Below are 22,930 nucleotides of genomic sequence, written 5' to 3' on the forward strand. Positions count from 1 at the left end.
CAGGGTCTGTCTTTCGTCTCTTTTTGGGTCCCCAGTGCTTAGCACTGTTCCTTAAGACATATCTATTGATTGACTGACTAAATTATAAGATCCTATGATCCTAAGTGATAAAAGTGTGGGCCTATACAAGTCTTCAGACAGAGCTATTTTCACTCCTCTCACTATCTTCCTCATGGACACTACTCCTTTCTCCCACAAAACATCCTGAGTATTTTTACGGAGGCAAACAAAGTAGAATATCTGTGCCTTGTCTTCCATGGGTCTTCTCTTTCCTTCAAGGACCATATCCTGTAATACCATCTAGGAAAGGTCAGTCAGTATGAATATGCACTGTTCTCCATCCTTTGAGGACCAATGCCATCTACTCTCATACTCATAGACACATGTATGTAATATAAGTGGACTCCTGGGCACGCTGAGAATCTTTAACTTAGCACTTAGTATTGCCTGTAAGGGAGTCAGGGAGCCAGCATGGAGGCCTAAAAGTCCAGCCTTTGGGGCAGGTTTTGGAAAGGAAGCTAGGTACAATGGATACACACAGAACTAAAAGTCAGGAACACTGGAGTCTTAGGTCTGCCTTTGCTAATGACTACCCAGGTGACCTGGAACAAGACATTTCATCTTTCCAGATGCCCTTATCTTTGAAACAAGGGATTGGGCTAAACAATCTAAATCATCTCTAAGGGTCCTTACAGCTCAGTGATTCTGAGCAATGCAAATTGTATGGCTCCTCTACTTGGGGACAGAAACTTTCTCACAAGAAGGACATAGGCTGTTTACTCACTTGTTGGAGGTGATCCCATAGATCCTGGTAGACCGTATTATTGTAGGAAAAGGTATGCAGGTAGGACTGTGGAGAGACAATCAATTAGATAGAGTGGAAAGACTCTCAGATTTAGTCAGAGGATTTAGGTTGGGGTCCTAGCTCAGCTACTTACTACCTGTAAGAGTCACTAAGTCTCTCTAGACCTCAGTCTGCTCAAGTATAAAATGAAGGTGTTGGACTAGATGATCTCTTCCATCTCTCCTAGCTCTAGATTTTTGATCCGAGGAAGGCTTAAGAGAAAAATTCCCTGCCAGTAAGCTTCCTCCAAGTCCCAAAGTTTCTCCAACTATTCCAGATTGTACTGTTGGCCAAGGCTTCTGTGACTGAAGGCCTCAGAGAAGTGAGACCTGAGAGGGTACTAGGAATAGAACCAGGGGTTCCTGAAGGAAGGTCAAATTAGGACTTTATGCAATCTTTGCCTTTTATCCTTCCTGCCCTCCAAGGGAGGGTTGTAATTAAGTACTTACTGACAAGCCTGTTTTGAAGAGGTCTTCTGTAAGGAAACTGGACAACATCCGAAGAACTGAGGCTCCCTGGGGAAGATGAAAGATAGGCCCTCAAAAATGCAGTTAGGGAGAGGAAAGTTTCAAGGAGACTTTATACCAGGGAAGTTAATGGGCAGACAATCTGACAGCCTGGGTTTAGGGATCCAGGCAAGTGCTTTCCAGTACTAAGGAGCTCCTAAGGAAGGGGGCAAAACAGACACAGGACATGCCTAGGGCTAACTGAACCCTTCGGAGATGGTTCATAGTTGTACTGAAATAAGACTGCTTCTGAGAGGCAGCATGACATCCTTTTCAGTTCTAGACCTATGACCGATCATGGGACTGCACAGCGCCTGAGTTCAAAATCTAGCTCTTCAGTGCATGACTTTGGGCAAGTCACTGAATGACATTAGCCCTCAGTTTTCTCTCATCTGTAAAATGAAGGGATTGGCCTAGATAATATTGAAGGTCTATTAAAGTATTCTATCTTATATGAGACATAGATTCCATAAAATTCCTTTGGGTGACTCAGTGAAGGTTCTACACAGGTATGATGAAGGTGTCAAAATAACTCCATCTCCACCTTCCAATCAGAGTAGGATGGTGCTGTGTACTTTCAATAAGGAGGCCTTACCTTGCTGTAAGTGATAGAATCAAAGAGCTCGCTGATCTCAGATGGGGTATTGATTTCATCTTCAGGAGTGGACAGTGGATGGGAAGAGGCCAGGGCATCAATGGCCATCACTACGTGCACATCATTAAGTACTATGAGGTCTTTCTACAAAGTCAGAATAAGCCCTTTATATGATATAATTATATACTATATATGATATATTATTAATATAATATATTACTTAATATATTGTTAATATAATATAATATGATATAACATAACATAATATAATAAGAACCTTTACAGCTGCACCAGAGGAGAGCAGAATCCCTGCCTAGTCCTCCTCTCAGTCCTACACCCTTCATAAATTCACTGACTGCCTCTGGATCTCTGGGAGATATTTCCTAAAGCACAGTTCTGACCAAGTGACTCCTTTGCTTTAGAAGCTTGAGTCTGTTATCCCTAGGGATAAAATACAAACTTCTCTTTTTGGCATTTAGAGCCCTTCACAATCTGGGTCTGAGAGAAATTAATATCATACTATTATTAATGATTAACTAACATTATATTATTATACTAATTATATAATATAATTATATATTGTTATATAACATATAAATATGTAAAATAATAATATAGTTATACTATATAATAACTATTTTAACTATAATAACTATTAATTATTATTAACTATTATTTTTAATTATTAATACACAATCCATGCTTTTCTGTAAAGGCCAAATTCCTGAAAAAGTCAGTCAGTCTCTAAAGGGCATGGCTGTGATGAGATTGCTCCTAACCCTCCAAGCACATGATAGTTTGTGGTTTAGCTAAATTGGGGCAGACCCCACCCAACTGAGAGACTTGATTTCTATTTAAACAGAATCCAGTCTGAGTGAGTCTTTGTCTGGGATTAGAACTCCCTGTCTTTGATCCCTTCCATTGCAGTTTAGTGTGACCCAGTTTGTGAAGGAGAAAACTAGTCAGAGAGGTCCAGATGGAGATGACTTTCCCTTGCCCAGATTGCCGAGTCTCAGATCAAGTCAAGTTCTCAGCAGGAGGAAGGAGCTGAAGACTTTTAGCCTGCCTCACACATTTTCTCCATTCTGTACATCTTACTCAATAGAATGTAAGTTCTCCCCCCACCCTCAGTGCCTAACACAAATTCTATGATCTTTTGCTTAATAAATGTTTACTGAATTTAACTGAATCAAATTCTTTGGGTAGGAAACTCAGCTGCCCTTTTGTCTTGGACCCTTAGAGGGACAGAGCCAGCCTATGACACAGGAGAATCTCAATATACAACATCCACTCACCAAGTTCCAAGAAGGCTCAGCGAAGTCAGCCCCCAGGTATTCCACATAGGAAGCAAAGCCTTCATTCAGCCACAGGTCATTCCACCATGCCACAGTGACCAGGTTGCCAAACCACTTAAGGAGTAAAAGGTATTTAAGAATCTGTGATCTCTATCCTCTGGACTCCTTTATCAGCTGGACCTGGATTCAAATCCTGGCTCTGCCACTTACCAACTGCATAACCTTGGGCAAATCACATTTCTTCTATGGTCCTCAACTTCCTTATATATAAAATGAGGGTACTAGAGTAAATTATATTAAAGGTTCTTTCTAGTTCTAAGTACTCTGTACCTACAAATCTGTGGCCCAACCAGACATGCATTCATGTATATATACCCAACACAGGAATAGTCAAATCAAGGGTGTGTCAAAGATAAAATGCCCCTCCCTTTTCCTGAAGGGGTAAAAAGAAGTGATACATAGGGGTTGTAGTGGAAGATGGTACCTGGTGGGCAAGCTCATGGGCAATCACTGTAACCACGCGCTCCTTGTTGCTAATGGAGGAAGAATTCTCATCATACATTAGGGAATTCTCCCGGTAGGTCACGAGGCCCCAGTTCTCCATGGCTCCAGCATTGAAGTCTGGCAGAGCTATCTGATCTGAAGAAGAAAGAGGCCCATTGAGCAAAGCTGCCCCCCACCCCAATAGCCTGGTCCAAAGGGTTACTCAGGCACTCACTGCTGCATCCCTGGCCCTACTCACCAGACTTGGGCAACGGGTACGATGTGTTGTAATGATCTGCAAAAAAATCCAGGATGGGGCCTGTAACGTTCAAGGCATATTGTCCATGTCCCGACTGGATTGCATTGGGACGGGCCCAGATTCGGATCTGTAAAGGAATAGATTCAATTAAAGACTGAAAAACAAAATGACCAAGACCACATCCAGAACCTGGAATGGGATAGATCCTGGATCTTAACATTAGCATCTTAGACTAAACAGATTATTTATGTTGTTTTCAGCCAAAAGTCTTGGGTAAGTAGAGGCCAGGAAGGTAGGGGAAGGGAGCTCTGGCCCTGAGAAAAGAAGGCTTTGAAGGCCTGAGAGGAAGAGGCAACAAAAGGCACAAAGAGAAACAAGTGGGTAGTAGAAGAGGGGGCACAGAATGTGGGAGAGATCTGGAGTTCTGGGAAGGACAGGAAGCCTGGGTGCTGACAGGGATACCGAATAGATAAGATTCTGGGTTCTTACGCTGGCATGGCCCTCTTCCTTCTGTCCCTGCTCTTTCCCAGAAGCCTCCTGTCTTATGGGCTGAGCTTGCAGGGGCGTGTGAGATGGAGGCATGAGTACTGGGTTAGAAATGAGCAGACTTGGGTTCTAGTCCAGATCTCTTACTACTCTTACTTACTTAAACACATTACTTAACTCTCCTGGACCTCACCTAGACCAAGAAACTTCCAAAGCTCCTTTGAGGTCTATGTTTCTATGGAGCACAAAAAGACCTTGCCCATTCCACGTCCCCTCATGCTCTCTGATCCACTAGGGAAGATGGTGGGGGAGGTCGGAGGTCGGTGGGGTGGGGCAAGTGGGGGGAGGCCAGAGGGGGCATTCTAAGCATGGAAGAAGGACCTGATTCAGAAGATTGCCCTGGTCCTGGCCTTGAATTTTATACCTGTACGTTCTCTTGACTGGACTCCTGTGCTTCGAACTGGCAGACGATATAAGCCAAGAGATAAGTGGACATCTTTGGGGTTCTGAAAAACTTAGTGATGTTCCAGTTATCTTCTTGTACGACAGAAGCTGAACACAAATGAGAAGTGGGTAAAATAGCAGCCGGTCTGTCTCTCCCCCTACTATCTCCCTACTGCCCCCAGAACACCTCACCCATTCTTAAGGATTATCATTGGCCAGAACCTATAAGTGGCATAGGGAGAATGGAGCTTTGTCCCAGGTGAATGCCAACCCTGCACCTCCTGCTAGAGCAGCAGCAAAGCCACCCCCCTCCCACGGTACCACTGTTGTGACTTCCCTCTCCCTGGACCTTTGCCTTCCCCAAGTCCCTTGGGGGCAAGAGCCAGGTTACCCCACTTCTTCACCTGTAGTGAGACTGTCTTCTGAAACCATCACATCCCTAGCCCCAACCAGCACCCCTGTCTCCTCAACAAAACTCTGTGCTCCAGGTGGAAGTTTGATCATGATAGTAGTAGTTGTCTCTGATTGGTCTTAGCCTCAAGAGATCCAGGGGCAGGGAGCTGAACAGAAGAGAAGAGAGCAAGCCCCATCTTGGAATACTTACACATGGCAGGCATGTTGGAGATGGCGATGTGGTCAGAGGGGTGGATCAGTGTGACGTCAAAGGTAGCCTTCATGGCTGGCTCATCGAAGCATGGGAAGGATTTACGGGCATCAGCGGCTTGCATCTGTGTCGTGGCCAGCACCCTGAGCGAGCACAGACTGGAGTTATTGATGAAGAGACACCCAATAACAATGGATCGCCTTGGCTAGAGAATTCATCACCAAATGGGAAGTCTACTGAGAAGGAACTTCCCTACATGGAGCTATTCATTCATCAATCAATAAACATTTATTAACTACCTACTGTGTTCCAGGCACCGTACCTAGCTAGACAGGTACTTCATTCTATCACCCAGACCCTTCTAGAGTAGAAAACTGGCCTGAGCTCATACTCTCCTCTGCTATAGGGTTTGAGGATTCTGAACCACAGCGAGGCAAAGTACACAAAAATCACAAGAACCCGTGTTTAAGGTTTTCAAAGTACATTCCTCACAACACTGTGAGCTGAGTAGTAGTAGTTTTTAATAGGTCATAGGACTCCAAGGGAACTTAAAAGTCATCTAGTCCAAAACCCTCACTGAGAAACCCAAAATCTGGGGTGGCTAGGTGGCTCAGTGAATAGAGCCCCAGCCCTGGTATCAGGAGGTCCTCAGTTCTTAACACTTAACACTTACTAGCTGTGTGACCTTGCACAAGTCACTTAACCCCAATTGCCCTGCTTTCCCCCCTGCAAAAATAAAAAAGAGAAACCCAAAATCCAGAGTGACTCGCCCAAGGTCACCCAGGTAATAAGTACCAGAGGCAGGATTTGAATCTAACTCCTCTGACTCCACTCTCCCCTTTGCAACATACTGTATCTTGTTATTATGCTCTTTTTGCAGATTAGAGAAAGTGAAGCCCAGAGCTAAACCTCAGGCACCTGAGGGCTGCCTGAACCAGGAAAGGGGAAGGGAAAGGTGGTGCAGTGGATAGAGAGCCAGGCCTGGAGTCAGGAAGACTCCTCTTCCTGAGTTCAGATCTGGTCTCAGACACTTACTAGCTGTGTGACCACCTTGGGCAAGTCATTTAACCCTGTTTGCCTCAGTTTCCTCACCTGTAAAATGAGCTGGAGAAGGAAATGGCAAACCTCTCCAGGATCTTTGCTAAGAAAACCCCAAATGGGGTCACAGAGAGTCAGACACGACTGAAACAACTGAACAACAACCATGGAACTGCGCCAAAGAAACCTAGAGGCAGATCAATGGATAGAGCCCTAGACTTGGAGTCAGGATAGACCTGAGGTTAAAGCCCACCTTGGAAACTTACATAGCTGTGTGACCCTGGGCAAGTCATTGTATCTTTCCCAGTCTCAGTTTTCTTATCTGTAAAATGGGGATACTCCACAGGGTTGCTGTGAGGATCAAATGAGGTAACATATGTGAAACACTTCACAAACCTTGAAATATATAATATATTTATGAAATTTATAAATCCTTGCTATTTATTATTAGAAATGTTTTTTAAAAATACCTTTGGGGGGGCTAGGTGGCTCAGTGAGTAGAGCACTGGCCCTGGAGTCAGGAGGACCTGGGTTCAAATCCAGCCTCAGACACTTAACACAAAAAACTAGCTGTGTGATCTTGGGCAAGTCACTTAACCCCCAATTGCCTTGCCTTACCCACTCCAAAAAGACCAAAAAAAAAATACCCTCTACATCACAGCAACCGCAGAGAGGCCTCTCATTGCTTCAACTAGTAAGTAGAGAAACTAACAAAGATATAGATTCTGGGGTCCCTGCAAAAAGGCACTGAATTTAGGTATAACCCAATCCAGGTATGTGGATTGAAACTGGGTCAGGCTGGGAGGATGGAGAGCATATATACAGTTGTTCTGGAGTGTTTCAGCCTTCCCTACAATCACCTTTAAGGCCAGGGAACCTCAGAAAAACTGGATTAATTCAGGGGCAAATGCAGTTTTAGATTCCCCATATGGTAGATATGGATGGTGCTCAGGGTATCAAACCAAATTAAGTCCCAGGGCTCAGAATCTTTGGGTCAAACTCTGAACTAGCCCATACTCTCTCTAGTCCTTCAGGGGCATAACAAGACTGATCCAGCCTCCCATTCTCCCCTAGGCTGCCATGGCCTGGAAGAAACATCCAGAGCCCATCCTACTTGGAACCTTTTTTGTAGAGGGTAAGCTACCTAGGCTAGATCCAAGGCTACTTCCAAGGATGTAGTGGGATGTGAGACAGGTAAGGGATGGTAAACACAAACTCATTTCATTCGTTCTACCTTCCCACTTTGTTATGGCTAGAGTCAATCCTTTGGCATCAGGTTGTATTACAGATCATGAGAAACTCTTAGAGCAAATCCAATCATAATGATGATAATATTTCATGATTATATAAAGAACTGGCCTTGGGATAAGAACAGCCTAAGCTCAAGCCTCACTTCTGACGAATCCTAGCCTTGTGGCCTTGGGAAAACCACCTAACATCTCAGCTGACTGGGGAACTCTAAGACTGTGATTGCAGAACAATACCCTCACTCTGCAGTGATGGAAGGAGCTTCCTCATCTGAGAGCTCCCCATATCAATTAAATCATAGGTCTGGACGCACCCCCACCTCCACCCCACCCCACAAAGTGACATCGTTTTACAGTTTCTAAAGTCCTTTCTCCACAATAGGGCAAATTTGATCATCTTCACTTTATAGATGAGAAAACTGATTCTCAGAGAAATTAGGGAACTTGACCATAGTCAAAAAGCTAAGGAAATAGAACCAAGATTCAGACTCAGGTCTTCTGTCTCTCAGTCCTGTGCCTGTTCCACAGCATCACAATGACTTTCCATGATATGCTAGCATATCAGACAAACCACAAAGGCTCACTGGTTCCCACCATGGGAAACACCAGAGTTCTTTTCCCCTCTTCTCTAGAGGATCTTTTCCTATCATGACCAAATCTTAAAGGGTGGGAAGTTCCTACTTGTAACCTATCCCTGGTCAACCTCCACTCCATTGTTGTGGTCTTTACTCTTTAGAACCCCAAACTCATAGTTCCTCTTTCTATAAAGAAAGCCCATGGCAGGGGGAGGGGAGAGCTGGGAGATACCTCCACCAAAGCTGGGCCCCAATTCTTACTTGTTTACTCCATCTTCCATATACTCGCTGCGGTAAAAGCCAGCCAGGTCATCAGCCAACTCTCCAACAAAACTACTCTCCATCTCATAGTAATGGCCAGCTACCAGTTTATCTTTCAGATGCACAACCAGATACTGGGTTAGTGTCACCAACTCAGTCTTATCAATTTCAGGTGGTTGGGAGCCATCTACCCCCTTCAGACTCACATGGTGGCCATTCTTCATTGTGTAGTTGAGTTTGTTACTGTGGATGATAATGACATTGGTTTCCTCTTTACAAAGGAAGCGAACAGTGCTCTCACCCGAAAAGACATACAGGCCCCTGTCATCCTGGGTCAGATAGGGCCTTAGCTGCACAGTGTAATGCTCGGGGATCAGCGACTTTGGCAGCCGGTATCTGTTCCAGGCTAAGCTTTGATCTGGGGTTGTGGCTGTGGCAGCTGGAGTGGTGGGAATTTGGCTGGTGGGGTTCTCTGGAATCCGTGAATTGTTATTCTTCTCCTGTGAGTATACGACTGCCAAGGCGATGATGGTACACAAAGCTGTGACAGCAAAAAGGACACCCACGATGCCCAGCGTCTTGGAGATGAAGAAGCCTTTGGCCATGGTGGCAGTGTAAGGGGGTGGGGTGGAGGTGAAGGGGGACTGGATATGGGAGAGTGGGGATGTGGGGGAAAGTCTCGGAGGAGAGGTCTGCAGCACCTGTTCTGTGCTCTTATGTAGCAGTGTAAGGGGAGGACCATGAACAGCATTAAGAGGTAAAAATTAACCAGAGCTGAGACAGTCGAAGGTCACGTTCAATAGTTCAGGTCCACACTTTCCCTAGGGCTCCAGAGAAGGGATAAAGGCAAAGCGATTGGTCAGCAGCATACAGGCCCTGCTGGGAGCAAAAAGGGTGTCAGGTTACAGTCTGCAAAAAGCACCCCAACGGGCAGTCTGAGTTTTGAAGCACAGCTAGGAGAATGCCACCAAGAGGCTGGGAATCTGGCTTTAAATGATCTTGAGGAGATGATTTTCAATTAAAGTAAAAGAGATCTAGTTGAGGAAAAAGGAAGAAATATCTAGTAGCAAGAGACATAAGTTAAAAGAGTCAAAAAAAGGATGAGGGAATTAAGGGTGGAAAAGACCTGAGGATCCTCGAGTTCCACCACCACCACCTCCTTTACAAATGAGGACACTGAGGCCCAGAGAGATGGTCACTTGCCCAAGGTCACATGTAGTCATTAGTAAAGCTGGAGTTTAAACCCAGTTTCTTCACTCTGAATCTAGCTATTTAGAAGGATTTGAATATAGTTTACTGCCTCTGGGAGAGGTTACCCTAGAAAGATAAATATCAATGTTTTCTCAAGTCATAATATAGCAAAAAGAACACTGTGGTTAGAGTCAAAGGGCATGAGTTCAAATCCTGGTTTTGTTCCTTAGTTCCCATGTGATGAGTTACTTTACCTCCCTGGGCCCCAGTTTCTTCATTTGCAAAATGAAGAAGAAGTCTTATTACACTAGAAGACCTCTAAGGCTCCTCTCCAGCTCTTGATCCTATGACCTGGGTTCTAATTTTGGTGGACATTTTGCAATTTCCTTCGGTAACAATTTCCTCACAAATCTTAAGCTCACAAAGTTCTTATTAATTATCTAACCTAAGTGCTTTCTAGAGACTTGTTTTAGTTGTAATGGTCTGGGAGGGGCAGGCTATGGTGCATTCTTTCTTGTCTTGCTTTTTTTTGGTGGAAATGGAGCTATCTACTTCATTTCCTAGGTCACCCAAAAAATACTCATTAAAGGTGACCATTTTTTTTCCAGTCTTCCATTCCCCTGGAAAAATGATGTCAATTCTTTTGGTCCAGTGATCTTTGGGGGATTTTAATTATTTCTTTGCTGACCTCCTGGTCTCTAAGCTTTATAAATCTCCATTGACTTGAGGATTATCAATAATGATAACAATAATGACAATGCTCATGCTGTATAATGCTATAGCATTGTAAAAGTTAAAGCCTATCATCGTGTGCTTTTGCTCACAACCGTTAGAGGCAGGAAGCTCAAGAATCATCATCATCATGACAGCTAGTGTTTCTATAGCACTTTTGGCAAAGAGTTTTACAAATATTTCATTTTCTCCTCACAACAACCCTGGAAGTGAGGTGCTCTTTTTATAGATTTTATAGTTGGGAGAATGGAGGCAGACAATGGTTACATGACTTGCCCAGGTTCACACAGCTATTTAAATGTCTGAGGCCAGATTTGAACAAGTCTTCCTGACTTTCAAGTCCAGCTCTATCCACTGTACCACCTACCTGCCTTTAGGTTTTGTGGGAACAGTTTCATGGATTCACCCAGGGCTGTTCTTCTTGCCCTTGGCAGTTAGAAGGTGCAGTGGATAGAACTCTGAACCTAGAGTCAAGCAGCTCTGAATTCAAATTCAGACACCTACTTCCTGTGGGATCTTAGGCAAGTCACTGTCTGCCTCAGTTTTCCTCAGCTATGAAAACAGAGAAAAGAATAGCCCCTACCTCCCGGGGTTGTTGTGAGGATCAAATGAAAAAATATTTGTAAAGTGCTTTCCAAGCTTTAAAATGCTATAGAAATGCCAGCAATAATTATGATTCTCATTTTAGTTCAGAGTTAATAAATGTCAAGGTCATAATTTCAACTCAAGGTTTCTGAGATCTGGTGTAATATTCTTTCCTTTATAGCATACTTTTCCCAACATTCTAGACCCCCCAAATGGAAATTTACCTGACTCATGTAAAGTACTTTTCAACTCTGAACACAGAGGAAGAATCATCTTGTGACCACTATGTGCCCCTATCTAGAACCTTTGGGATCATATTCCAATTTCCAACTAAAGGATAGCACTGCTAACATCTAGGACCAGAATGGGGTAATGGAGGCATCCCCTTCCCTAAGGACTTCTTTTTTTTTTTTTTGAGGGGGAGGCAATCAGGTTTAAGTGACTTGCCCATGGTTACACATCTAGTGTCTAAAACTAGATTTGAACTCAGATCTTCCTGACTCCAGGACCAGTGCTCTATCCACTGTGCCACCTAACTGCCCCCTAAGAATTTTTAAAAATAGGAGACATACCCAGATTCTTTAATCCATCAACCAAGTGATTCCTGAGTGTCTGCCCTGTACAAGTTTCTGGGCAGGGTCTCAAAATAGAAGATGCCATTCCTTTCCTTAAAAAAACATGAAATCTAGTCAATAAAACCTAATGCAAGTAAAATAACTTGGAAGCAACTTAAGATAACAGATAACAGATAATCAAGGACTGAACCAGGTGCTCCAGACTTCCCATGCATTCAGGATTCAGGGAAGGGAAGAGATCAAGATTAAATGTTTCCCAAATTTCTTCAGGGAAGCATAACTCAAGGTGAAAAGGATGGACTAGAACATTTGAAGTTACTAGTATGTGAGAAATTAATGTCAAATCAATTCAATAAACTTTATTAAGCACCTGTTATGTTCCCAACAAGAGAGGCAGGTTACCAGAGAAACCTTAGTGGGAATTAGTATTATAGGATTTAACACTAGAACAGACCATAGAGGTCATATAGCCTAACCTCTTCTTTTAGACCATACAGGTCTACTGGCTATTCCTATGCTTTTCCATCTTTGTACTGGCTATCCTTCATGTCTCTAATGTTCTGCCTTTCGACATCCCTGAATTCTTTTAATATTCAACTCAAATGACACCTTCTATAAGAGGCCTTGGGCAGTTAGGTGGTACAATGGATAGAACACTGAGTCTGAAGTCAGGAAAACCTGATTTCAAATCCACCCTCAGATTCGTACTGGTTGTGTGACCTTAGGTAAGTCATTTAACCTGTTTGCTCAGTTTCCTCATCTATAAAATGATCTGGAGAAGGAAATGGTAAACCACACTAGTATCTTTGCCAAGAAAACCCCAAATGGGATTATGAAGATTCAGGACTTAACAATAACAGAGGTCTTTCCCAATGACCTTAGCTGCTAGTGGTTCCCCCTCTAATGTTAACTTCTATCTACTCTGTATATACTACTTATTGATCAGTAGTGTTCCTCATTAGCATGTAAGCTCCTTGAGGGCAGGATTTGTTTCATCCCTACCACCTAGCACCTGGTCTGAAACATTCTAAGTTCTTAATAAATAAATACTTGTTGATTAATTGATTTTACAGATAGGAAAAGGGAGGCCAAGGGCTGGTGAAAAGATTTGATTATTAGTTTTGGAAAAAAAGATTTGATTACTAGCAAAATTGGAATTTGGACATCTGACTCCAAAACTTTCCACTGCCCGACAATTAGCTGAAGCCACCTAAGAGGAAGCCCCTACAGCAACAGGATGGAGTCAAGTTTACTTTGGAGCTGCCTACAGGCTCCTTGGCTTGGCATGAAATTTAAAAAAAAAAAACACCAAACCTCAAAACTTTTTATCTCCTCTTTTTTTTCATGTTTTAACATAATGAATATGCACATGTAATTAAAACATATATATATACATACACTATAGTATAACAATACATGCGGCACTAAAAATGTTGAGTTATAATTAAGTCAATCTGATTTGTAGTGCTCTGAGTAGAAGTGAGAAGTAATGAGAGTTCCATAATATGTCTTGGACACAGCTACTCAACTCTACCATTGTAGCACTAAAGTTGTCATAGGCAGGATGTAAACGAATGAGTGTCCCAATAAAACTTTGTGGACCCTATAATTTGAATTGTATATAATTTTAATGTATCATGAATATTATTTTTCTTTTGATTAAATGTATAAAACATTTTTAGTAGGCCATACAAAAACAGGTGGTGGATTGGCTCTGACCAGTGGGCCATAGCTTGCTGAGCCCTGGTCTAGATCAGTGCTCCTATTTAACAGATGAGGAAACTGAGGCTTAGAGCTGTCCAGTGACCTGGCCAAAGTTTTATAGATGGGAAGTAACAGATATAATATTTAGAGTTTGGCCAGATAGAGTAAAATGTCAATTTTCTTTGTATAAAAACTTGTTTCATTAGTAAACTTTCTTATAGAAATGACTCAACCATTCAAAATACCTATATTTCTCTCTGTAAATATTTAATATTTTCAGGGAAAGTCTAAGCATTCCTTTCTTGGACCACAGCTAATAACTAGCAGTAAAATGATAGACCAAAAGTTTCATTTTATTGTGACTGTTCATTTGTTTCAGTTGTCTTTGATTTTTCCTGACCCCATTTGGGGTTTTCTTGGCAAAGACACTGGAATGGTTTTCCATCTCCTCTGGTTCATTTTGCAGATGAGGAACTGAGGCAAACAGGGTTAAGTAACTTGCCCAGGGTCATACAGCTAGCGGCTGAGACTAGATTTGAAATTGGGAAGATGAATCTTCCTGACTCCAGGCCTGGCACTCTTTTATTTCTCTTTTGGCCAGCAACCCCTAGGGTCTTCTCCTCCCAGTTTCATTTATTTATTTATTTATTTTTAATTAAAGGGCTCATCCCTTGACTTACTTCTTAAAGAGGCCTATTCGCTGAATGGGCATTACCTCACTCAAAGTTAGAACCTGAAAAGGCCTTAACCTACAAGGGCCAAGGTCTCCCATTGCATCCTGGGCCATCTCCAGTCATCCTGATGAATATCTTGTCCCTGAACCCAGATGGCTCTGGAGGAGAAAGTGAGGCTAGTGACTTTGCACAGCCCTCCCTCACTCAAATGAAAGTCAGCTGCAAGTCATGTTATCATCTCCCTGATGCCACGGGCCTCTTTGAATATGAAAGACAAACACACATACAAAGAATGATGGACAGATTTATACTTGTGTCCAATCAAAAGGAAGGCAAATACTCTATTCGTCAAAATGGCTGCTGGTCTATGTTCCTGAATGCTGCTCGGTGCTAGGGTTAAGCAGAAAGTTATTTATTTTTAAAATATATGATTTGAGTATGAGCAGCAATGAAAATGAATAGAGGGCTAGCCTCAGAGTCAGGAAGCCTGGTCTGGGTGACCTTGGGCAAGAAACAGTCAACTCTCTATGACAGTCTAAGTTGCAAAGACAGTGCCAATAAGCATGGGAAAAGGAATTTCCTTATTACAAGTTCCCTATATGTTCTTAATGAAGTCACAGATCCAGCCCTCCCACCCAGTCCCCCCCCAAAAAACAAAAGGAGTAGAAGGCCAGAATTATTTATTGTCCCTAAAACAGTCAGGTAAGTTTATGATGGGTTTGAGAGGCAGTGTGGGATCAAGAAGAAAAGGAATTTAGTGGACTAGGATTTGAAAGATCTAGTTCTTCCTCTAACTTACTGAGTCACATGAACTCTTTGGCCTTCACTTGTAAAATGAGGTGTTTGAACAAGATTATATCAATGAGACCTCTATCTTGAAGAGCATAGCCTTGTTCAAATTAGGAACCGATCAGACATATGCCAAAGTCAATAAAGAAAATAACCATGGGAGACAGAGCCAGTTTTCTTGTTTGACATCAGGACTGGTCTGTCCTTGCCCTCACACAGACTTCCAGGAGTTGAGTTATGGGGGGGGGGGGGGGATTTAGCTTTCAGACCTACACACCTTTGTGTAGCACTTTGTCAACACAAGTCAGCCCTGCCCCAGTAACCCTAAATCTCAGGGATTTTGTTGAGGGTTTTGCTTCTGAAATCCAGCTCCACCCACATCCCCCAAGCCATGCCAGCTGGGGTACTTTCTGAAACTCAGTGGTTCAAGTCTAGGAGTAGGACTACTCAGGATATCCTCATTGTCTGAACAGCAGGAAAAGGTAAGATCTCAATGACCTAGTAGAGAAGGTCATTTGCCAATGGTAAGAATGTGGCCTCAAGGGGTGGGAGATGACAGAGGGGAGTTCTCCCATGATTTGGGGGTGGGAGGAATATGCTTCAGACCGCCATCCAGTGGGGTACCCTGGATGCCCTCACCTCTGCAGTCTGGCAAATGCTCCTGATAGAACTCCACTGAGATAGGCTATTCTAGCTGTGTCCTGAGTGCCCCTGTTCTTGGGCCTCTGCAGGGGGTTTTCCCTCTGGGTCTTTGGGGCAGTGACCAATGTTTGGTCCTGTGTCAAGGAGGAAGGGAAAGACTCATTGTTTATGGAGGTTAAGAACTTTTACTTCCCAGGGGCATATAGGTCTCCTTGAAATGGAAGGAAAAGAGGAAAGTAGAAACCTCTGCACCAGTGCAACCTAAGAACAAAAGTTGGGGCCTCCATGTGACCCTGACACCAGCATAGCTGTCTAAGCTGCCAAGCTGGAGGAAGATCCAGGAGGATATAGTGGCAACAGGACAGGGAACAGAGGACAAGTCACCAACCAATGAATTGTCAAGTTTGGGGGTCGGAGGAGAAAGGCAAGAAACATCCATTCGGGGGCTGATAGGTAGAGAAAGATGACGATGACTACCAGTAAAAATATTCTCAACCATGGCAATCCTTACCCTCCAAATGGTTCCAAGTTGTTTCTGGTCAAATCTCCTTTTGCCACCAAAATACCAGTAGGTGGAAAAGAGGTTGGGAATAGGACATGGGAATAATAACAACTCACACTGAGAATATGCTTTAAACACATCATCTCATTTGGTCCTCAAAACAACCCTGTTAGGTGCATGCTACAGGTATTATTAGTTTCTCTACTATAGGTGAAGGAACAGGTTTAAAGAGCCTGGGCAAATGACTTCTCTAAGGTCAAATAACTACTAAATGTCAGGGGAAGGATTTGAATCCAAACCCCTTCTGACTTGAAACCCAGTACTCTTTCTGCTACTCCTAAACTAATACATTGGTCTTAGGAGAATTGCATAAGGTCACATAGGCAAGAAATGTCAGGGCTCAGCCTAGAATTCTAGTATCTAGACCCCCACCCAGGCCCATCCCAACCTGTTAGTGCACTGTGCACTGTCACACAGCCACTAATGTGACTCAACAAATCTTCCTATTTGTGTCCTTAGATTCCAAAGGTGCCTGGTGCCTATAAACCCCAAGTATGAATCATAAGCTCATAGATTTAGAACTGGAAGAGACTAGATTCTATCAGGTCCAACTCTTTCATTTTACAGATAAGGAGACAGGCTGAGGAAGAATAAGTAACTTTCCCAGGGTCACACAGCTACTAAGCGCCTGAGGCAAGACTTCAACCCAGGTCTTTCACATTCCAAGTCCAATACTCTGTCCTCTAATGGCTATAGTCTTTCCCAAGAATCAGGTCTAAATGGACTATATTTTGGACTCTGGGCGTATGTCTTTTAGAAGCATGGCCAGCAGAAATGATGCTGATTAGGTAGAAGTTGATGAGGGTAGGGTTTGATAAACCCAAGCACAGACTACCAGATATACCATCAGACCTCTAGTTCTCGAAGATGTGTGTGGCAACCTGGGGGGTGGAGAGAGTGCTGATCTGGGAATGGGAAGCAGCTCAGTTATGGTTTCCCTGCATTCTGCTCCAAAGTCTGAGTCAGGATGGGGCCCTGGGCCAGCCCAGCAGGGCACTTCCTATGGGAGCTTCAGAAAAACATGTTTGTACTGTGAGAACCAAGTGTCCCTCATCAGAGAGCCAGCATCCAGCTCACTCCACCACAACTGAATAGGATGAAGGTCAGATGATGGGAGGTGTGGGGTGTGGAGCTGGGGAGGAGGGAGGTTTTATGGACCCAGTTCCACTGCTGATCCCAAGAAGTCCCAAAAACTGTCAACAGGTCCTCCTCAGGAGACAGAAAAGAGCTAGGCAGTGACTAGGTGCCCCAGACAAGGTTTGAAAATTGTTCTCTTATGGAAATGTTTTGCATGGTTACATATGTATAGTCTATTTCAAATTGTTTGCCTTCTCAAGGAAGGGGAAAAGGAGGGAGGAAAAGAGGGAGGGAGAGAATTTGAAACTCAACATTAAAAAAAAATAAAAACTTTTGTTTAGATGTAGTTAAGAAAAAAATAGAATAATAATTAAATGAAAATTGTTCCCTGCATCCCACCATACCCACAAATTATCCACTCTGGACTTTGAGCCTTCACTATAATATTGATTTTTTTTTAATTAAGTCCTAAACCTATCATTGCAACTGCATAGTGAACTCCTAAAGTACAAATTCCCTCCACTGATACATATCCCTGTGCCAAGGTTGTTCTTCCTTATCTCTGCCTCTTGGAACCCTTGGCTTTCTTCAAAACCCAGTCTGAACATGCCACTTCCCACAAGAGACTTTTCCTAATTCTCTAGGGAATTAGAGTCTATGTCTTCCAACTGCCTTTTTTATGGATTTGTGTATCTAGGCACATGTTACCACTCAATGAAATACAAACTTCTGGAGTTTTGTTTTGCATCCCCAGCACCTAGGACAGTACCTGACCTAGTAGGTGCTTCATAAATGAGTCGTCCTCACTAAAAAGTAATCCTCATTGCAACTCATGTGGTAAGAGTGGCTATTTGGTATAGAGGATAGAGCGCTGGACCTGGATTGAGGAAAACCTGAATTCAAATGTGGCCTGATACTTAGCAGCTGTGTGTCCTTGAACAAGTCACTTTAACCTCTTTTTCTCTCAGTTTCCTCAACTGTAAAATGGGGATAATACTAGCTCCACCTCCCAGGGCTATTGTGAAGATCCAGAGATAACATTTATAAACTGCCTAGCACGTTGGCACTACATAAATGCTGTAGTTATTATTTTTATTATGTCCTAGTCAGCAGTTATCCTTAATCCCAGCTATGCTGTGGTGGACCTACAACCCAGTTTCCCTGAACCATAGATTTTTTTTCATCTGCAATTAGAACAACAAAAAAGACTATACTGCGACTTCAGGAATAAGAGGAAGCAAGTAAATTGAGGGGGGGAGGAGACAAGGACCTTGGTGCTTCTGATAAGGTAACTACAGTAATGGACTAGTTTATTAAAGGAATAGAGCAATAGGCCAGAGGAAACTCTAACAGCTGGTTAATACCCTTAGTCAGGTCTTCACAGTTCTGTCGGGATAGAACAATCCAGCTATATGTATATGTATATTGTATATGGCAAGCACTTAACAAATGTAAGTTGAACTGAATTTAACTGGAGTAGAGAGAGAGAGAGATATCACCCAGAATAGAAACCTCTGGGTAAATGTAATGACAAACTACTCCCAATGGTGTCAGTTTCCAACGGGGACTGGCCAGAGTCCAAATTTCCAAGACAGTCTCTGAGGCCTTCCTTCTTTCCACCTTCCCTTCATATTACTCCGTAAATCACACTTAGACTGACCCTACTCCTGTTTCTGCTACTAAAATTAATATGCCTTAACCCCCAGCACCCATTTAAATTAGGCTTTATCCTCTACTCTATAGGGGTCCTCATCTCTCAAGTCATTTCCTGTCCCTATAAACCTACATAAACCCCATTGCAGTCCCATACTTCTACATAGCCTCACATGCTGTATGCATGCACACACGCGTTCTTCCGTTTGGTCCCTCACTTACTCATCTCCCTAGGGAAGAGGTGTGGCATATAGTGGAAATAAATTTAAAGCTGTAAGGGGCTCTAAAGGTCATCTTTTCCATCCTCTGCATTTTACAGGTGACAAAACTGGGATCCAGAGAGGTTAAGGCTCAGCTCTGCAGGTAGTCTATGACACAGATCTGAATCCAAGTGGACTGACTCCAAATCCAAGGCTCTGGCCACTATACCCTGGGTGCTAGTCCTGGTTCTGTCCCTAATTGACTAGATAGATGTCAGGCAAGTGATTTCACCTTTCAGGGACTCAGTTTCCTCATCTGGCAAATGGCATCTTTGATTCTATTTCCCTTGCCCAACTCCTACCAAATGCTCCTACCCAAGCATCCTTGGGATCCCACCCTAGAGTCAGTCTGTAGTGATTTCTTGCTCCAGCCTGCACACCAGCACCCCCAAACACCGATATGCTTCTCCATCTAAAAGGACAGGAGCATCAGACAGAGGGAGGAGGAGCCAGGACCCCAAAGAGGGGAGCATTCCTCAGGAACATGTCCAAATAAAGCACGCCAAAACCAGGCTTCCTGCTCACCTTCCCGTCTCCAGCTGCTGTAGTTCACGTCCATGTTCCCTCTTCCAGCTGCTGTTGCTGCTGTGGCCCCAGCACCTTGTCCTCCCCCCTGAACTCACTCTTAGGTCTTCTGAGCCAGGCCAAGACCCAGCCCTCCCCTGCAAAGGAGTAGCTTACACCCACACTCACTAGACTCCTCCTATCCCCCAGCCCATCTCAATAGGAAACTTCTCCATATTTTTAAGGGGAAGTAACCTGACCTTAGGAAGGTCCCTCTGGGTTAACCCCTTCCATGCCTACCAGGGCAAAACCAGAAGAGCAACCACAAGAGAATATACCTATAATCTGATGCTGCGGAGAAGAAATTCATGCTCCTGCCAGCAGTAGTAGGGATCCTGGGTGGCACTGGATGACCCACCAGAGAAAGGCATTCCTGCCCAGCCCAGCTACAAGCGGGCCTGGAGAGCAGTGCTGAAGAAGTAGGGAAATTAGCAGCACCCTCAGTGGAGACAAGAAGAGTTCTTTGTTCCTTGGGTTTCTTCCTTCCTGGCTGTATATGCCGTTCTGAAACCCCACCATCTGGCTGTAGTTCCATATCCCCTAGGTCCCAGGGACCTGGCTCAGGACCACGTTCCTCTCTGCTCCCCAGCAACAGCTGCTTACACATCTGGAAAGCATTTGTTTCTGGGTAAGGGAGGCAGATTTTTGTCCTGTCCTTCAGATGCCAGGAATAAGAAGAAAAGCCTGGGACTGGAGTTCCTACTCCTAAGGAGTAGTGTTGGGCTTAGTTGCGGGGGGTGTATCTAATACCCTAGGTCAGTCCCTGACTGGCAGAGAGGCTTCCTTTCCAGCTTGCAAAATCTCTTCATCACATGAACCCAGAGCTAAACTTGCCAGAATTATTAGGGCCAAACTTTGCCCTGGATACCAGGCCTGATCTCTGAAGTCTCCTCATTTTTTTTTTACCTTTTACACTTAAGAGTTTTCCAGATAACTAAAGTTCCTCCCTCTAGGCAGAAGTCTTTTTTATTTTTCTTTTCTTTTTTGCCATTTCTGATGTAAATATCCCTGGGCTGTAGTGGTGGAAGCACTGGATTTGGAGTTAAGAGAGCTTAGATCTGAATCTTGGCTCTTCTGCTTACAAACTGTGAATGTGAACAAATAAATCATGTTCAGTAAATCTGAGATTTAGTTTCTTCATGGGTAAAATGAGAGGGTTTCACTAGATAACCTCCAAGATTTCTTCTAGCTCTAAAATTCTGAGTATATATATGAAACCTTTAAATGTACTACAAAAAACTGGGGGGGGGGGTAGAAGAGGGGAAGAGGGGGATCTACATGTGAACACAGGGATAAATGGACAGAGATAATTTGGAAAAAGACACAGGAGGGCAGCTAGGGGGCGCAATTATAGAGCACTGGCACTGGAGTCAGAAGGACCTGAGTTCAAATGTAGCCTCAGACACTTACTAGCTCTGTGACCTGGGCAATTCACTTAACCCTGAAAGCCTCCCGTTTTAAAAAAAAAAAAAAAAAAGGAAAGAAAAGACAGGATTGATAATAACAACAATAATTATTAACATATAGTACTATGAAAGGCAATGTTGGACAGTGGAAAAAGGGCTAGCCTCTGCACTAAGAAGACCTTGGTTCAAGTACTGACTGTGTAGCTTTGGACAAATCACAGCCCCTCAGTGATCTATACAATACTCTTAAGATTATAAATTTCAGAGAAAGCAGTACCTGGCATTGGTAGAGAGTGTTTCCTCCCATCGGAGTTCCCTCTACCAGTGAAATTATAGGTCCAGCTCCCCCATCTAGGTAGCTAGATGGGCCACAGTGGGTATAGCACTGCCTGAAATTGGAAGACCTGAGTTCAAATCCAGCCTCAGACACAGGAACTCTTTTGTGATGCTGGTAAAGTCCCTTAACCTCTGTCTGCCTTCCTTTCCTCAGCTGTAAAATGAGGATAACAGCACCTACCCCACAGGTAACTCAGACAAGATAATATTTGCAAAGAGCTTAGGACAATGCCTGGCACACAGTAGAAATTGTTTAAGTGCTTGTTCCCCTTCTCTATCTAATAGGCACTGTACCTATTATCTCACCAGATCCTTACAACAACCCTTTGAAGAAGGTGCTATTATTATCCCCATTTTACAGATTGGGAAACTGAGGCTGAAAGGAGTTAAATGAATAACCCAGAGTCAGTAAGTGTCTAAGGCAGCATTTGAACTTAGATTTTCCTATCAGCAAGAACCAAGGTCCCAGTTCTTTATCTACAATTAGCATTACATAATAGTCATCATTAATCAGTCTTCAAAGTATGATTAAAAAGTCTTAGTACAACAATAAACTTTTAAGGAAAATTATCTTTTACTGTCTTCCTTAAACAGAATGTAATAAATATAACTTAGTGTTTTACAGAAGCCACCCATAAGTATCCCTAAACACTCCTTGGACTTTTTTGTCATTTAGAATTATTTACGTTCTTACTTACTATCACTTACTACTTACAAAATCCCACCTTCTGCTTACTCTCTTCCTGTCCTACCTCTCTCACCCCTATCAGATTCTTGCCCTCATTGTGATGATGTCACTTACTTCCTCTCAAACCTTCTTAATTTGCCTCCCAAAGCAACCCAGATGGAATCATCAGTCAATTTCCACTGCTTTTTCTAGCATCCTAAAACATCTTAGCCTCTTGCCCTCTACCTCACCCACTTCATTAGTGGCCAGACTCCCTGGTAAAGCTTGGTATTTACCTTCTCTGCTCCTGCTGGCAGGCAACTAAGCATTGATGAGGAATGCCAGGAAACTTGAGGCCATACTGGGTCCACTAGAGTCTCATGCTGTCTGACCTCGGCTAAGTCCACAATGTCCTCAGATTCTTTAGCTCACTTCCCTTAAGTGCTGATAGGGATGTCTTCTACTATTTTAAAACTCCCAGTTGTAGCCCTGCCTCCCGAACCTGTAGCTAAAACCTTGTTTAATCCTTTATGGAGAAATGTAGGGGGGGGGGGGGGGGGGGGGAGGAAAGGCACAGTGGTTGGTGGCTAGATGGCACTGTGAATAGAGCACTAGTTCTGGAGTCAGGAGGACCTGAGTTCAAATCTGAACTCAGACACTTAACATTCATTAGCTATGTGACTTTGAGCAAGTCACCTAACCCCCCAACTGCCCTGCTAATTGCCTCCTCCAAAAAGGAAAAAAAAGAAAAGAAACGTAGAGGTCAACGGAGGAGGAAATTTCATACTTCATTAATCCCATATTTCTTCACTCTTATCTCAAAGGGAAAAATGTCTATCTTCCTCTAAACTAACCCTCTACCTGTCACATTGATCA

At 43.4% G+C, this 22,930-nt stretch overlaps 1 protein-coding gene across 6 annotated transcripts in view; it reads right to left on the minus strand.

Annotated features, from left to right (window-relative positions):
- The window catches only part of ANPEP (alanyl aminopeptidase, membrane), a 49,570-nt gene that overhangs the window by 12,819 nt on the left and 13,821 nt on the right, over nt 1-22,930 (minus strand). The window contains exons 1-10 of one of the 6 annotated variants that reach the window (XM_069098609.1): nt 19,924-20,320; nt 8,638-9,513; nt 5,517-5,659; nt 4,893-5,020; nt 3,983-4,109; nt 3,725-3,879; nt 3,241-3,354; nt 1,946-2,089; nt 1,294-1,359; nt 785-850 (exon numbers count right to left, since the gene is read on the minus strand). In XM_069098609.1, the coding sequence (XP_068954710.1) occupies nt 785-850; nt 1,294-1,359; nt 1,946-2,089; nt 3,241-3,354; nt 3,725-3,879; nt 3,983-4,109; nt 4,893-5,020; nt 5,517-5,659; nt 8,638-9,242 (1,548 nt within the window). In that variant the 5' untranslated portion in view covers nt 9,243-9,513; nt 19,924-20,320. The other 5 variants (XM_069098611.1, XM_069098608.1, XM_069098610.1 and 2 more) reach the window with 5 other exon arrangements.

The sequence above is a fragment of the Petaurus breviceps genome, unplaced genomic scaffold (genome assembly GCF_028583685.1).
Source record: "Petaurus breviceps papuanus isolate PSGF00001 unplaced genomic scaffold, PetGlider_PUasm1.0 37, whole genome shotgun sequence".
NCBI lineage: Eukaryota > Metazoa > Chordata > Mammalia > Diprotodontia > Petauridae > Petaurus > Petaurus breviceps.